Raw genomic sequence first — 16,187 nt, forward strand, 5'->3', positions numbered from 1 at the left:
TTCTAAGGCCATGTTCACACGGTCAGTATTTGGTCAGTATTCTTCTATATTATACACCACTCTTGGTTTTTCTTCCACTGCCACTCAATCCATTCTCCAATACTTATAATGCTCAGATGCACCTAATGACCCTGTCTAATAAAACCTCTGACAGCTGGGTTATAGCACAGATCAACTATGATATGCTGAAAACCCACTGATACTAGCTACAGGGGCACCTACTGACCCTTTCTAGTTCATAAAAAACAGATCCTCATAATGACCCTGTGTAATACTACATCTGACAGCTGAGTTGTAGCACAGATCAGCTATGCTATGCTGAAAAACCAACTGATACCAGCTACAGGGGCACCTAATGACCCTGTCTAATTTGAAAAAAATAGATGGTACTAATGGTACTCATACAATTATTAGGTTCTGTAGAAGGACGTAGATCTGGGGATTTATTATGATGGAATATAGGCTGAACTGGATGGACAAATGTCTTTTTTCGGCCTTACTAACTATGTTACTATGTTACTATGTTAATGACCCTGAGTAATAAAACATCTGACAGCTCGGTTGTAGTACAGATCAGCTTTGCTATACTGAAATTCCCGCTGATACCAGCTACAGGGGCACCTAATGACCCTGTTTAATTAGTAAAAAAAAACAGAAGCACCTAATGACCCTGTGCAATAAAACATCTGATAGCTGGGTTGTAGCACAGATCAGCTATGCTATGCTGAAAATCCCACTGATACTAGCTGCAGTTGGACCTAATGACCCTGTCTAATTTGTAAAAAACATGCTCCTAATGACCCCATGTAAGAAAACATCTGATAGCAGGGTTGTAGCACAGATCAGCTGCGCTATACTGAACATTTCACTTATAACAACTGCAGCTGCACCTACTGACCCTGTCTAATCCTTGAAAAGCAGATGCATCTTAAAGTGACTAATAAAACATACCCCAGACCCTTTTGTAGCATTCATGTTACCCTATCAGCTGTCTTGTAACACAGCTCAGCTCTGCTTTGCATGCAGGATTGAGCATGGTTATGTTATGGCGATCTCCATGAACCGTCAATGATGTCTTCAGTTTGTAAATGTTAATGAATATCGGTCAAATGGTCACAGTCACTACATTCAAAACTATCAATGATCACTTCATCCATAGAAATTGCCCACGTTAAGCTCTATCAGAAGCTCACAGAGGAGGAATGGGAGGGAAGTGCAGCACTTAGAAGGAGCAGGATGCTGCTGAGATATGAAGTTTCAGCACGTAAGAATAGGATCACCAATTCAGTTCTGTGAAGCAGAATTCAAAAAGGGGCTGAATAAGTTGTAAAAAGACACAATATAAAGGATTTTCTATGGAAGCTCGGGAAACATGATGTTACTTTTCCATATGTCTTCCAGCACCAGTAGCAACGGCATCTGGTCCTAACTTCTCCCTGGCTGATCTGGAGAGTCCAAGCTATTACAACATAAACCAGGTGACACTCGGCCGACGATCCTTAACGTCTCCTCCATCCAGCAGGTAATTCATTTATTTGTTCTACATTTTTGCATTATTAATGGAAATCATTACACTACTCACCTATAGACATAAGGTTAGGCTGCTCATTGACAATGGCGATTTCTAAGGCCATGTTCACACGGTCAGTATTTCGTCAGTATTCCTCTATATTATACACCACTCTTGGTTTTGACTGTACCTTAGTTTATGATCCCAAAATGTAAAGGATACATGTCTGAGTTCGGAATAACTTAGAGACTAACATCACTCATTCTAATAGGGCATTCTTCTCGGATTAAGCTGAAAAAGGAGTAATCCTACATATTTACAGAAGACAATTCCTCAGAACACCCTTAAAGAGAATCTGGCAGTAGGATAAAACCTCTTAGGCCGCCTATATGGCCACATAGGTTATGGGAAGCTGAATAAAATGATACCTTGATATCTGTGATCCGATGTCGTGTTCCAGAGATATCTAAGTTTTTCTTAATATGTAAATGAGTTGTTAAGATCTATGGGTCGGACATAGATCTCTCCGAGAATCTGCCTCCAGAGCTTTTTATAAACAAAATGGGGCATGAGACATGTAATGACTGACAGTCCGCTCTCCTGATCTACATGTCTCACGCTGGTAACGTCTTTCACTTACAAAAAGCTCTGGCAGAAGATTTTTAAGAGATCTATGTGCAAAACATAGATCTTAGCAGCTCATTTGCATATTGAGAAAAATGTGGATTTCTCTGGAATAAAACATCGGAGAGCAAATATCAAGGTATCTTTTTATTCAACTTTCTGTGGCCAGCAGGCCCATATAGATGGCTTAGGAGGGTTGATCCTACAGACACATCCCCTTTAAATGAATCAATATTAATATTACACATGAAAATAAGAAAGTTTGTGATAAATCAGATCAGAGAGATTTACTTGTTTTTCTGCCTGAATTGATCAGTCATTTTCCAAAAAACCTCAATTCTGAGGTAAAATCTTTATTCAGCGAAGACAGATTTTCCCGTTACTGAGATAGGAGATGACAGCTGTTACGGGGCCCTGGACAAAAGGTTAAAATGGGGCCCCAAATACTCACATATTCCACCATCACCACACACATTTCTGTTGTATTTCCATGCGCTGAGTTCAGGCCGCTAAACGAGAGTGACCGACAATATTGAAGTCGTTCGATGCTTGTTTCTCGGCCTTTTTCCACAGTCTGAGGAAGAATGAAGGCCGCAGAACGATCACTCTGTCCGCATACAGTATCATGATGCCGATGTGGGGGTATAGCCGGCGCTGGCATCGGGCCCCTTTGACTCACTGGCCCCTAAGTGTACCACTATTAGCGGCATGCCACTGGCTGGGAGCCCCTTTAGGAGTGGGGGCCCTAGGCAAATGCCAAGTTTGCCTGCCCCATAACGCCTCTAGCTCCTCCCTCCTACATTGTATCCATAGCAACTGGCATCTCCTATCTCAGTAATGGGGAAGTCTGTCTTCAGAATTTTGATCAATTCTGTCAGAGAAAGAAGCCGATTTCTCTGATAAGATATATTACCAAGTTGTATATTTTCACGCATAATTTTGATTCATGAAATAAAAATTAAGATGACGGTGACTCTTTAAAGAAAGCGATTGGCGCATGTGTATAATGGTCTTTGTCTGATCAATACGGACCGTGGGGTTTAATTGCTTGGGGTAGTTATGATGTTGTTGGCTTCTGTGAAATTATTACTGTGGAAATATACATTCTAACGAGAATCCCACCCAGCCCTGAACTGTGAGACTAAACCTCAATGGTTCCCTGTGTTACTGTCTCCAGCACCACGAAGCGCCCCAAGTCCTTGGACGACAGTGAGTTAGAGAGCCCGGTGGACGACGTGTTTTACCCGGGCACAGGCCGATCCCCTGCGGCCGGGGGCAGCCAAGCCAGCGTGTGGCCGAACGATGTGGATACAGGTAAGTCCTGACCCGGGGCTATCAGCTACAGCTACAATAACACTACTGTAGGGGTCGCTTTACAGGCTAGGTGTCCTCAGAAATTTACTTTACATCAGATTTTATTTTATGTATTATTTTTTAAGTTTTGTTAATGTTTTTATTTGCATATCGAAAACCTTTAATAAAAATACATATTAGAAATCTTGCAATTCTTAAACCGGCCACTAGGGCTTTTTTTTAATACTTTCTGCTGTTTCAAGAAGTGAACACGTACATTAGGAGCAAAGAACAGACTCCTACCCTGTCTGATGTATTGATGCAACTAATGAACATGTGCAGGACAACATAAAGGACATTGTAAAGGAAAGGGGAGTAGGTGAGCTGTGATTAGTGCATCCTGTGTTATTCACTGTATATAGAGGTGATATCAGTCATTGTACAGGAGGAGGAGGTGAGCTGTGACATCACCTATTGTGAATGGTGGATCCTGTGTTATCTACTGTATATAGAGGTGTTATCAGTCATTGTACAGGAGGAGGAGGTGAGCTGTGACATCACCTATTGTGAATGGTGGATCCTGTGTTATCTACTGTATATAGAGGTGTTATCAGTCATTGTACAGGAGGAGGAGGTGAGCTGTGACATCATCTATTGTGAATGGTGGATCCTGTGTTATCTACTGTATATAGAGGTGTTATCAGTCATTGCACAGGAGGAGGAGGTGAGCTGTGACATCACCTATTGTGAATGGTGGATCCTATGTTATCTACTGTATATAGAGGTGTTATCAGTCATTGTACAGGAGAAGGAGGTGAGCTGTGACATCACCTATTGTGAATGGTGGATCCTGTGTTATCTACTGTATATAGAGGTGTTATCAGTCATTGTACAGGAGGAGGAGGTGAGCTGTGACATCACCTATTGTGAATGGTGGATCCTGTGTTATCTACTGTATATAGAGGTGATATCAGTCATTGTACAGGAGCAGGAGGTGAGCTGTGACATCACCTATTGTGAATGGTGGATCCAGTGTTATCTACTGTATATAGAGGTGTTATCAGTCATTTTACAGGAGGAGGAGGTGAGCCTTGACATAACTTATTGTGAATGGTGGATCTTGTGTTATCTACTGTATATAGAGGTGTTATCAGTCATTGTACAGGAGGAGGAGGTGAGCTGTGACATCACCTATTGTGATTGGTGGATCCTGTGTTATCTACGGTATATGGAGGTGTTATCAGTCATTGTACAGGAGGAGGAGGTGAGCTGTGATATCACCTATTGTGAATGGTGGATCCTGTGTTATCTACTGTATATAGAGGTGTTATCAATCATTGTACAGGAGGAAGAGGTGAGCTGTGACATCACCTATTGTGAATGGCGGATCCTGTGTTATCTACTGTATATAGAGGTGTTATCAGTCATTGTACAGGAGGAGGAGGTGAGCTGTGACATCACCTATTGTGTATGGTGGATCCTGTGTTATCTACTGTATATAGAGGTGTTATCAGTCATTGTACAGGGGGAGGAGGTGAGCTGTGATATCACCTATTGTGAATGGTGGATCCTGTGTTATCTACTGTATATAGAGGTGCTATCAGTCATTGTACAGGAGGAGGAGGTGAGCTGTGACATCATCTATTGTGAATGGTGGATCCTGTGTTATGTACAGTGTATAGAGGTGTTATCAGTCATTGTACAGGAGGAGGAGGTGAGCTGTGACATCACCTATTGTGAATGGTTTATCCAGTGTTATCTACTGTATATAGAGGTGTTATCAGTCATTTTACAGGAGGAGGAGGTGAGCTGTGACATCACTTATTGTGAATGGTGGATCCTGTGTTATTTACTGTATATAGAGGTGTTATCAGTCATTGTACAGGAGGAGGAGGTGACCTGTGACATCACCTATTGTGAATGGTGGATCCTGTGTTATGTACTGTATATAGAGGTGCTATCAGTCACTGTACAGGAGGAGGAGGTGAGCTGTGACATCACCTATAGTGAATGGTGGATCCTGTGTTATCTACTGTATATAGAGGTGTTATCAGTCATTGTACAGGAGGAGGAGGTGAGCTGTGACATCACCTATTGTGACTGGCGGATCCTGTGTTATCTACTGTATATAGAGGTATTATCAGTCATTGTACAGGAGGAGGAGGTGAGCTGTGATATCACCTATGGTGTATGGTGGATCCTGTGTTATCTACTGTATATAGAGGTGTTATCAGTCATTTTGTAGGAGGAGGAAGTGAGCTGTGACATCACTTATTGTGAATGGTGGATCCTGTGTTATCTACTGTATATAGAGGTGTTATCAGTCATTGTACAGGAGGAGGAGGTGAGCTGTGACATCACCTATTGTGAATGATGGATCCTGTGTTTTCTACTGTATATAGAGGTGTTATCAGTCATTGTACAGGAGGAGGAGGTGAGCTGTGACATCACCTATTGTGAATGGTGGATCCTGTGTTGTCTACTGTATATAGAGGTGTTATCAGTCATTGTACAGGAGGAGGAGGTGAGCTGTGAGATCACCTATTGTGACTGGCGGATCCTGTGTTATCTACTGTATACAGAGGTGTTATCAGTCATTGTACAGGAGGAGGTGACCTGTGACATCACCTATTGTGAATGGCGGATCCTGTGTTATCTACTGTATATAGCGGTGTTATCAGTCATTGTACAGGAGGAGGATGTGAGCTGTGATATCACCTATTGTGAATGGTGGATCCTGTGTTATCTACTGTATATAGAGGTGTTATCAGTCATTGTACAGGAGGAGGAGGTGAGCTGTGACATCATCTATTGTGAATGGTGGATCCTGTGTTATGTACAGTGTATATATACCTCTATATACAGTAGATAACACAGGATCCACCATTCACAATAAGTGATGTCACAGCTCACCTCCTCCTCCTGTAAAATGACTGATAACACCTCTATATACAGTAGATAACACTGGATCCACCATTCACAATAGGTGATGTCACAGCTCACCTCCTCCTCCATATGAATGGTGGATCCTGTGTTATCTACTGTATATAGAGGTGTTATCAGTCATTGTACAGGAGGAGGAGTTGAGCTGTGATATCACCTATTGTGAATGGTGGATCCAGTGTTATCTACTGTATATAGAGGTGTTATCAGTCATTGTACAGGAGGAGGAGGTGAGCTGTGATATCACCTATTGTGTATGGTGGATCCTCTGTTATCTACTGTATATAGAGGTGTTATCAGTCATTATACAGGGGGAGGAGGTGAGCTGTGATATCACCTATTGTGAATGGTGGATCCTGTGTTATCTACTGTATATAGAGGTGTTATCAGTCATTGTACAGGAGGAGGAGGTGAGCTGTGACATCATCTATTGTGAATGGTGGATCCTGTGTTATGTACAGTGTATAGAGGTGTTATCAGTCATTGTACAGGAGGAGGAGGTGAGCTGTGACATTACCTATTGTGAATGGTGGATCCAGTGTTATCTACTGTATATAGAGGTGTTATCAGTCATTGTACAGGAGGAGGTGACCTGTGACATCACCTATTGTGAATGGTGGATCCTGTGTTATCTACTGTATATAGAGGTGTTATCAGTCACTGTACAGGAGGAGGAGGTGAGCTGTGACATTACCTATAGTGACTGGCGGATCCTGTGTTATCTACTGTATATAGAGGTATTATCAGTCATTGTACAGGAGGAGGAGGTGAGCTGTGATATCACCTATGGTGTATGGTGGATCCTGTGTTATCTACTGTATATAGAGGTATTATCAGTCATTGTACAGGAGGAGGAGGTGAGCTGTGACATCACCTATTGTGAATGGTGGATCCTGTGTTTTCTACTGTATATAGAGGTGTTATCAGTCATTGTACAGGAGGAGGAGGTGAGCTGTGACATCACCTATTGTGAATGGTGGATCCTGTGTTATCTACTGTATACAGAGGTGTTATCAGTCATTGTACAGGAGGAGGAGGTGAGCTGTGATATCACCTATTGTGAATGGTGGATCCTGTGTTATCTACTGTATATAGAGGTGTTATCAGTCATTGTACAGGAGGAGAAGGAGGTGAGCTGTGATATCACCTATTGTGAATGGTGGATCCTGTGTTATCTACTGTATATAGAGGTGTTATCAGTCATTGTACAGGAGGAGGAGGTGAGCTGTGAGATCACCTATTGTGAATGGTGGATCCTGTGTTATCTACTGTATACAGAGGTGTTATCAGTCATCGTACAGGAGGAGGAGGTGAGCTGTGACATCACCTATTGTGAATGGTGGATCCTGTGTTATCTACTGTATACAGAGGTGTTATCAGTCATTGTACAGGAGGAGGAGGTGAGCTGTGACATCACTTATTGTGAATGGTGGATCCTGTGTTATCTACTGTATATAGAGGTGTTATCAGTCATTGTACAGGAGGAGGAGGAGGTGAGCTGTGATGTCACCTATTGTGAATGGTGGATCCTGTGTTATCTACTGTATATAGAGGTGTTATCAGTCATTGTACAGGAGGAGGAGGTGAGCTGTGACATCACCTATTGTGAATGGTGGATTCTGTGTTATCTACTGTATATAGAGGTGTTATCAGTCATTGTACAGGAGGAGGAGGAGGTGAGCTGTGATGTCACCTATTGTGAATGGTGGATCCTGTGTTATCTACTGTATATGGAGGTGTTATCAGTCATTGTACAGGAGGAGGTGAGCTGTGACATCACCTATTGTGAATGGTGGATCCTGTGTTATCTGCTGTATATAGAGGTGTTATCAGTCATTGTACAGGAGGAGGAGGAGGTGAGCTGTGATGTCACCTATTGTGAATGGTGGATCCTGTGTTATCTACTGTGTATAAACTGATGTCAGCTTTTCCTGAATGAATAGTAAGTATGAGTCTAATAAAGCTCGAGTAGAAAATGTGAAAATTACAAGAATTCAATTATTTTTTTTTTTTTAAATCGTGATGTATAAAAATTGAAAAAATAAAGAAGAAAACATGTAACACAAAAAGCTGATAATAACAATTTAACAATGGGTAATTTTCTGACAACACATTCCCTTTACATTAATCTATACCAGAAGAACACACTACAGTTATATTCACATATGGCAGATTTCTGGCAGAACATTCTGCGCTGCTACTATTCATTTACATAGGGGCTGGCAAAAATTCATTGTCTTTACACATAAATGGAAATGTTTGCAACAAATCTGCCACGTGTGAGATATAATCAAAGCCACAAAATAAGACGGCATTTAGCAAGTTAAGGACATTTATGTAAATGTTTTTTAAGCTTAGCGGACAGCAAAGATGTTTAGTCACAGATAGTGATCGGCAAGTGTGAGACTAAAACCAATTATATAGCCGTATATTCTCTTTGCCTACTGATATTCCTTGAACTTTTTTATAGTAAGTCATGACATTGCTCTAAATATACAAAAAATAGCTTTTTTGGAAAAAAAAAAAAGAAAACATAAATTGGAAAAGAAAAAAAAATCTATAAAATTTTAAAAAATGTCCTTTTATTCAGAAAACCCTGTAGGAACCATTATCTGCCAGAAGGTGGTGCTGCAGTACCGATATAAAATAATCGGAGGCGACAAGGACATAGGGCTCATATTCCCAGGACTTATTTATGTCTATGGGTGAGCAAAAAAATTCCGATCCCATACACATCAGCTGTATAGCATCCGATTTTTATGAATACATTGCAGATATTAACATAGGAAGCTGTTTATGGTCTTTACATTTTATTCTTGCTAATGAGTAACCTCAAATGCCGTACGGATTGCATATGGATGTATACAGAGGACAGCATAGATTAAAAAAAAAATCATCAGCTTTTTTTCTGGATGAAACTATTTTTGGGGGGGATAAGCTCCTGTGAATTTTACTGAAAAGAAAAAAAAAATAATAACTATGTAGATATGATACATTTTAATGGCTAAAAAAAAATCAGTGTATCAAGGGGTAACCTTTCTTCTTGTGGTGAGTGACACATGCCAATAGACTTTTAAAGTGAACCTGTCACCAAGATTTTGCTAAGGAAACTACAGACCCTGTCAGGTTGGTGCTGTTATACTGATTAAAATGATACCTGGGGTGACGAAATCTGCCCTGTGGTTCTTGTGTAATCAGTGTTAGAAGATTTCAGTTAATGGGATGCACGAGTTTCGGGGTGGAACTATAGGCAGGGTCTTATCTTGGTGCTCTAGGCCAGAGAAGCCAAAAAGAGATCTGCGCACAGGCCGCCCCGAAGCACAAACATGTTCCTAGAGCAGGAAGACAAGACTCTGCCTACAGTCTGCCCCAGAGCACGGGCATCTCATTAACTGAAAACTTCTGACACTCATTACACAAGAACCACAAGACGGATTTCTTCATCCCCAGGTATTATTTTAATCAGTGTAACGGCGACAACCTTACAATACCTATAGTTTACTTAGCAAAATTCTGACAGGTTCGCCTTAAGTATATTTAATTTCCCAGAGTAGCATTGCATGGCTTAAAAGTCACCTCACTCTTACATGCCAGGCCTGGCTTGTCACTCTCCCCAAAGAGAAACTTTACCACTTCAATCCTGGCCAGGAGATTCTCACCTAGCCAAATCACATCTCACACTTCGCACTGATGAAGGGCAACACCGGAAACACTGTGTCTGCAAATTGAGATTCTTGTTTGGCTATTATCCTAAGTATTGTGACAAGGCTAGTTAAAGGGGTGATTTTGGCTCTTAGGATTGCTACTTTCAATAGGTGGCAGTAGAGTTCTAGTCCTCCTCCTCTCCGAAGAGGCAATTTGCAAAGTATTTGAAGAAACAGGGCTATGGAGTTGGTAAGCTAAACCTCCTACTCCTCAACTTCCCTGACTCCAACTCCACAGCACTGCCTCACTACTGAGCATGTGCATAAAGTGCAGCACAGATTCACCTCATCTACGACTCCACAGCACTGGTCACTACTGAGCATGTACATAAAGTGCAGCACAGATTCATCTCATCCACAACTCCACAGAACTGGTCACTACTGGGCATGTACATAAAGTGCAGCACAGATTCATCTCAACTACGACCCCACAGCACTCACTGCCTCACTACTGAGCATGTGCATAAAGTGTAGCACAGATTCATCTAATCTATAACTCCACAGCCCTGGTCACTACTGAGCATTTACATAAAATGCAGCACAGATTCATCTCATCCACTACTCCACAGCACTAGTCACTACTGAGCATGTGCATAAAGTGTGGCACAGATTCATCTCATCTATGCCTCCACAGCACTAGTCACTACTGAGCATGTACATAAAGTGCAGCACAGATTCATCTCATCTACGACTCCACAGCACTGGTCACTACTGAGCATGTACATAAAGTGCAGCACAGATTCATCTCATCTACGACTCCCCAGCAATGGTCACTACTGAGCATGTCCATAAAGTGCAGCACAGATTCATCTCATCTACGACTCCACAGCACTGATCACTACTGAGCATGTACATAAAGTGCAGCACAGATTCATCTCATCTATGCCTCCACAGCACTGGTCACTACTGAGCATGTACATAAAGTGCAGCACAGATTCATCTCATCTACGACTCCACAGCACTGGTCACTACTGAGCATGTACATAAAGTGCAGCACAGATTCATCTCATCTACGACTCCCCAGCAATGGTCACTACTGAGCATGTCCATAAAGTGCAGCACAGATTCATCTCATCTACGACTCCACAGCACTGCCTCACTACTGGGCAAGTACATAAAGTGCAGCACAGATTCATCTCATCTACGACTCCACAGCACTGGTCACTACTGAGCATGTGCATAAAGTGTAGCACAGATTCATCTAATCTATAACTCCACAGCACTGGTCACTACTGAGCATGTACATAAAGTGCAGCACAGATTCATCTCATCTACGACTCCACAGCACTGGTCACTACTGAGCATGTGCATAAAGTGTAGCACAGATTCATCTAATCTATAACTCCACAGCACTGGTCACTACTGAGCATGTACATAAAGTGCAGCACAGATTCATCTCATCTACGACTCCACAGCACTGGTCACTATTGAGCATGTACATAAAGTGCAGCACAGATTCATCTCATCTATGACTCCACAGCACTGGTCACTACTGAGCATGTACATAAAGTACAGCACAGATTCATCTCATCCATGACTCCACAACACTGGTCACTACTGAGCATGTACATAAAGTGCAGCACAGATTCATCTCATCTACGACCCCACAGCACTGATCACTACTGAGCATGTACATAAAGTGCAGCACAGATTCATCTCATCTATGACTCCACAGCACTGGTCACTACTGAGCATGTACATAAAGTACAGCACAGATTCATCTCATCCATGACTCCACAACACTGGTCACTACTGAGCATGTACATAAAGTGCAGCACAGATTCATCTCATCTACGACTCCACAGCACTGGTCACTATTGAGCATGTACATAAAGTGCAGCACAGATTCATCTCATCTATGACTCCACAGCACTGGTCACTACTGAGCATGTACATAAAGTACAGCACAGATTCATCTCATCCATGACTCCACAACACTGGTCACTACTGAGCATGTACATAAAGTGCAGGGCAGATTCATCTCATCTACGACCCCACAGCACTGATCACTACTGAGCATGTATATAAAGTACAGCATACGTTCATCTCATCTACAACTCCACAGCACTGGTCACTACTGAGCATGTACATAAAGTACAGCATACATTCATCTCATCTACAACTCCACAGCACTGGTCACTACTGAGCATGTACATAAAGTGCAGCACAGATTAATCTCATCTACGACTCCACAGCACTGCCTGACTACTGAGCATGTACATAAAGTGCAGCACAGATTCATCTCACCTACGACTCCACAGCACTGCCTCACTACTGAGCATGTACATAAAGTGCAGCACAGATTCATCTCATGTATGACTCCACAGCACTGGTCACTACTGGGCATGTACATAAAGTGCAGCACAGATTCATCTCATCTATGACTCCACAGCACTGGTCACTACTGAGCATGTACATAAAGTACAGCATACATTCATCTCATCTACAACTCCACAGCACTGGTCACTACTGAGCATGTACATAAAGTGCAGCACAGATTAATCTCATCTACGACTCCACAGCACTGGTCACTACTGAGCATGTACATATAGTACAGCACAGATTCATCTCAACTGAAAGCCGAGATGCTTAGATCAGGAACAGAACAGACATTTATAGGACATGTCATAACTTTCCCAAATTCTTATTAAAAAATTACATCATATCCTGCATTGTACTACTGTACTCAATTTATTATATATTTTAGGACATTTTATAACGACTCCACCTAAATGGACACTGACTCCGAATCCACGACTCTGACTCCACAGCCCTGTGAAGAAACACATATACTGTCTATAAGATAAGAGACATGGCATAATAAACGGACATAATAAAACACATAATGAGCTTGATGAGTAAACCCGGCCACATACATTAGAAAGATGATGGCCGAACAATGCTTTGACCTATTGTTCGGCTGAAAGCCATCTTAGCCAACTCTTCCATCTGCAGGATTGCACTTTTGACCGATCGGTCCAGTGATTACCAAAGACTAAGCTGCTGACTGATACTTCTGCTGAAATCTTATCTCCAGGAGAACGATGCTTTGGGCAGTCCAAAATCGGACAACTTTTCCGCCAACCATCAATTGGCCGGCGCCTCCATACACATTAGACTGTTGGATCAACCTGTCAACATTGGTGGATTTACCGGACATTCGTCCAATGTGTATGGGGACTTATTTTAGATAAGTAGTATGAAGTGGCACTGCCCCTAAATTGATGATAATAGACCTGATTGCCCCCTCACTCTACGGAGCAGATACTTTAGATCAGGGGTGTCAAACTGCATTCCTCGAGGGCTGCAAACAGGTCATGTTTTCAGGATTTCCTTGTACTGCACAGGTGATAATTTAATCACCTACACAAATAATGAGTTGGTGATTAAATTATCACCTGTGCAGTACAAGGAAATCCTGAAAACATGACCTGTTTGCAGCCCTCGAGGAATGCAGTTTGACACCCCTGCTTTAGATGTTGTAGTATGACATAAATCTTTATTTTCAGGAATTTTGTAGTGATGGAATAAGTTGTTTACTAAAAGAAAAATTAGATTATTTTTCAAGCTATGTTTTCCTCTCCAGGCCCTGGATCTCTTAAGAAGTCAGGCAAGCTAGAATACTGCCAGACCAGCTCTTCTCGCATGGCATTCACCCATCATCCCCTCCCCGTGCTGGCTGGAGTGAGACCAGGTAAGGGCTAAATCTGTGGTTGTCAATCATTTATACATGGCTGTCAATATGTGAACCGCTGCAGGCGAACACCGACTCCCATCATCCCCCCCGAGACGCGACCTCAGGGCATTTGTCACTGCCATCTTGCTACTGCTACGAAGCTCAGCTACCGGCTGAGCTTCACAGGGCCAGATTTTCACAAGATGCGTTAGTATTATATCATTGCAATATATAGTACCAACAACTAGACGACTGCAAGTTTAAGTCTTCTAAGGGGACTATGAAAAAAGAAATAAAAAGAAATTTACAGTAAAAGCTGTAACAAGAATAAAAAAAAAAGAAAAACTGTAGAATTTAAGGGTTTTATGTTCACTGCTTCTCCATAAAAAATGCAATGAAAAGTGATCAAAATGTCATATGTAGCCCAAATTGCTAGCAATAAAACAGGTAGTTTGCCAAGCAAAAACAAGCTCTCACACAGCTCTATTGATGGAAATATAAAAAAAAAAGTTACGACTCTTGGAAAAAGAAAGTGGAAAAAAAAAAGAAAGAGCAAAAATGAAAAATCCACCCTTGGGAACATATTTGTTTTCTATTTGGGGCTAAAATTAATTTTTGCAATTGGGTCTCGTTAAAAAATTTGCACTTTTTGACTTTTATTGGCACTTCTACAAACTGTCCGGTAAGACTGTCAGAACGAGCTCACTAATGGATTTTCACTTAGCTTATTCTGCAGCCAGTAATAGCCAGTACAACATAAAGGCTGTAGAAGGTAGACGGGGCAAAATTTTTAATGAAATCCGATTGCAAAAAAATTTTTTTAAGCCACATATATATGCATTTGAGTAAAAACAAAAATTGTTGCTAAAAGTCACAAAAAATGTAATATTCTTTTGTTAACACTATGTCTTTAAGCAATGAAAATCTTGTTTCCTCTACAGGGAGTCCCCGGGCATCAGCATCTACTATACACTTCCCTTCAACGTCCATTATCCAGCAATCCAGCCCCTACTTTACCCACCCAACAATACGCTATCATCATCATCACCATAGCCAGGACTCCCTCAAAGAGTTTGTCCAGTTTGTCTGTTCAGACACCTCTGGGCAGGGAGCAGGGCAGGTGAGTAGCACCCTCTGGTTATTAAGTTACTAATAATGAGATTTACAGACAGAATATGGACTTCAAATTTTCTATATATGACAAGTTCAAGGAATTGGTAAGAGGGGCAAGAGGTAATATCAGTAAAAGTGTGTACATACATGTTAATTATTTCTCAAACATTTTATTTTCTTACAATTCCCAGTAAAAAAATTGTTTCATTTTTTTTTTTACCATTTAACAGCGTCAAATTATATCTTTATTTCTGACATGAATATAAATAAGTTTTCATTCTTTATGTGATTATAAAAGAAAAACACATATAATCTTTCATTTTATTAGTTTTATTTTTATAAAATCCTTCCACACTTCATTAAAAAAAAACAAAAAACTATGTGGGAATTCATCAAGATATATGACTCTTAAAAATGGCCTGTCACTTGGACAAAAAAAATGAGATAAACAACTTGGAAATATTATTGAGCTCCCCTGATCAGGCTGTGCCACTCCATTGCAGTGATATTCACATCAGTCTTCTCTGGAGGTGTGTGCTTTTATCCCTCCCAGATGCAGCCAATCACAGCTGAGAATGCTAGATCAGCTGCCAAGCTGTGATTGGTAGTGTCTGGGATAAAGGGGAGAAAGAACATGCCCCCAGAGATCAGCTAGATTAGCTGTCAAGCTGTGATTGGTAGTGTCTGGGATAGAGGGGAGAAAGAACACGCCCCCAGAGATCAGATAGATCAGATGCCAAGCTATGATTGGTAGAGTCTGGGATAGAGGGGAGAAAGAACACGCCCCCAGAGATCAGGTAGATCAGATGCCAAGCTATGATTGGTAGAATCTGGGATAGAGGGGAGAAAGAACATGCCTTCAGAGATCATCTAAATCAGCTGTCAAGCTGTGATTGGTAGGGTCTAGGATGGAGTGGGAGAAAAAACACGCCCCCGGAGATCATCTAGATCATCTGCCAAGCTGTGATTGGTAGTGTCTGGGATAGAGGTGAGAAAACGCCCCCTCAGAGATCAGTTAGATCAGCTGCCAAGCTGTGATTGGTAGTGTTTGGAATAGAAGGGAGAAAAAACACGCCCCCAGAGAAGACTTGTCCAGTTGCACTGCAAGCAGAGATTTCATATATTGTGCTCCAAAAATAACAAATGTGACTAACTCTGCAATGGATTGATGAAGTGTAAAATGGAAAAAAGCGGCAGACTGGGGGGGGGGGGAGGGGGGCTCAATGAATATGGCACAGGGTGCCATAGGGTGGAAATTACAGTGAACCTGTCTGGCCACAAGACGCTGATAGAGCTAGCGCAAAAAAAAAAAAAAGAAAGTCGC

The 16,187-nt window shown here is 41.6% G+C and overlaps 1 protein-coding gene across 10 annotated transcripts in view; it reads left to right on the top strand.

The window, feature by feature from the left end:
* NFIX (nuclear factor I X) overlaps nucleotides 1–16,187 on the top strand; it is a 278,075-nt gene that overhangs the window by 236,194 nt on the left and 25,694 nt on the right. For all 10 annotated transcript variants that reach the window (XM_069767170.1, XM_069767174.1, XM_069767178.1 and 7 more), the window contains 4 exons: nucleotides 1,402–1,522; nucleotides 3,312–3,448; nucleotides 13,661–13,768; nucleotides 14,692–14,870. In XM_069767170.1, coding sequence (XP_069623271.1) covers nucleotides 1,402–1,522; nucleotides 3,312–3,448; nucleotides 13,661–13,768; nucleotides 14,692–14,870 — 545 coding nt within the window. The remainder of the gene's footprint in view (nucleotides 1–1,401; nucleotides 1,523–3,311; nucleotides 3,449–13,660; nucleotides 13,769–14,691; nucleotides 14,871–16,187) is intronic.

The sequence above is a fragment of the Ranitomeya imitator genome, chromosome 4 (assembly GCF_032444005.1).
Source record: "Ranitomeya imitator isolate aRanImi1 chromosome 4, aRanImi1.pri, whole genome shotgun sequence".
In the NCBI taxonomy this organism is placed as follows: Eukaryota; Metazoa; Chordata; class Amphibia; order Anura; family Dendrobatidae; genus Ranitomeya; species Ranitomeya imitator.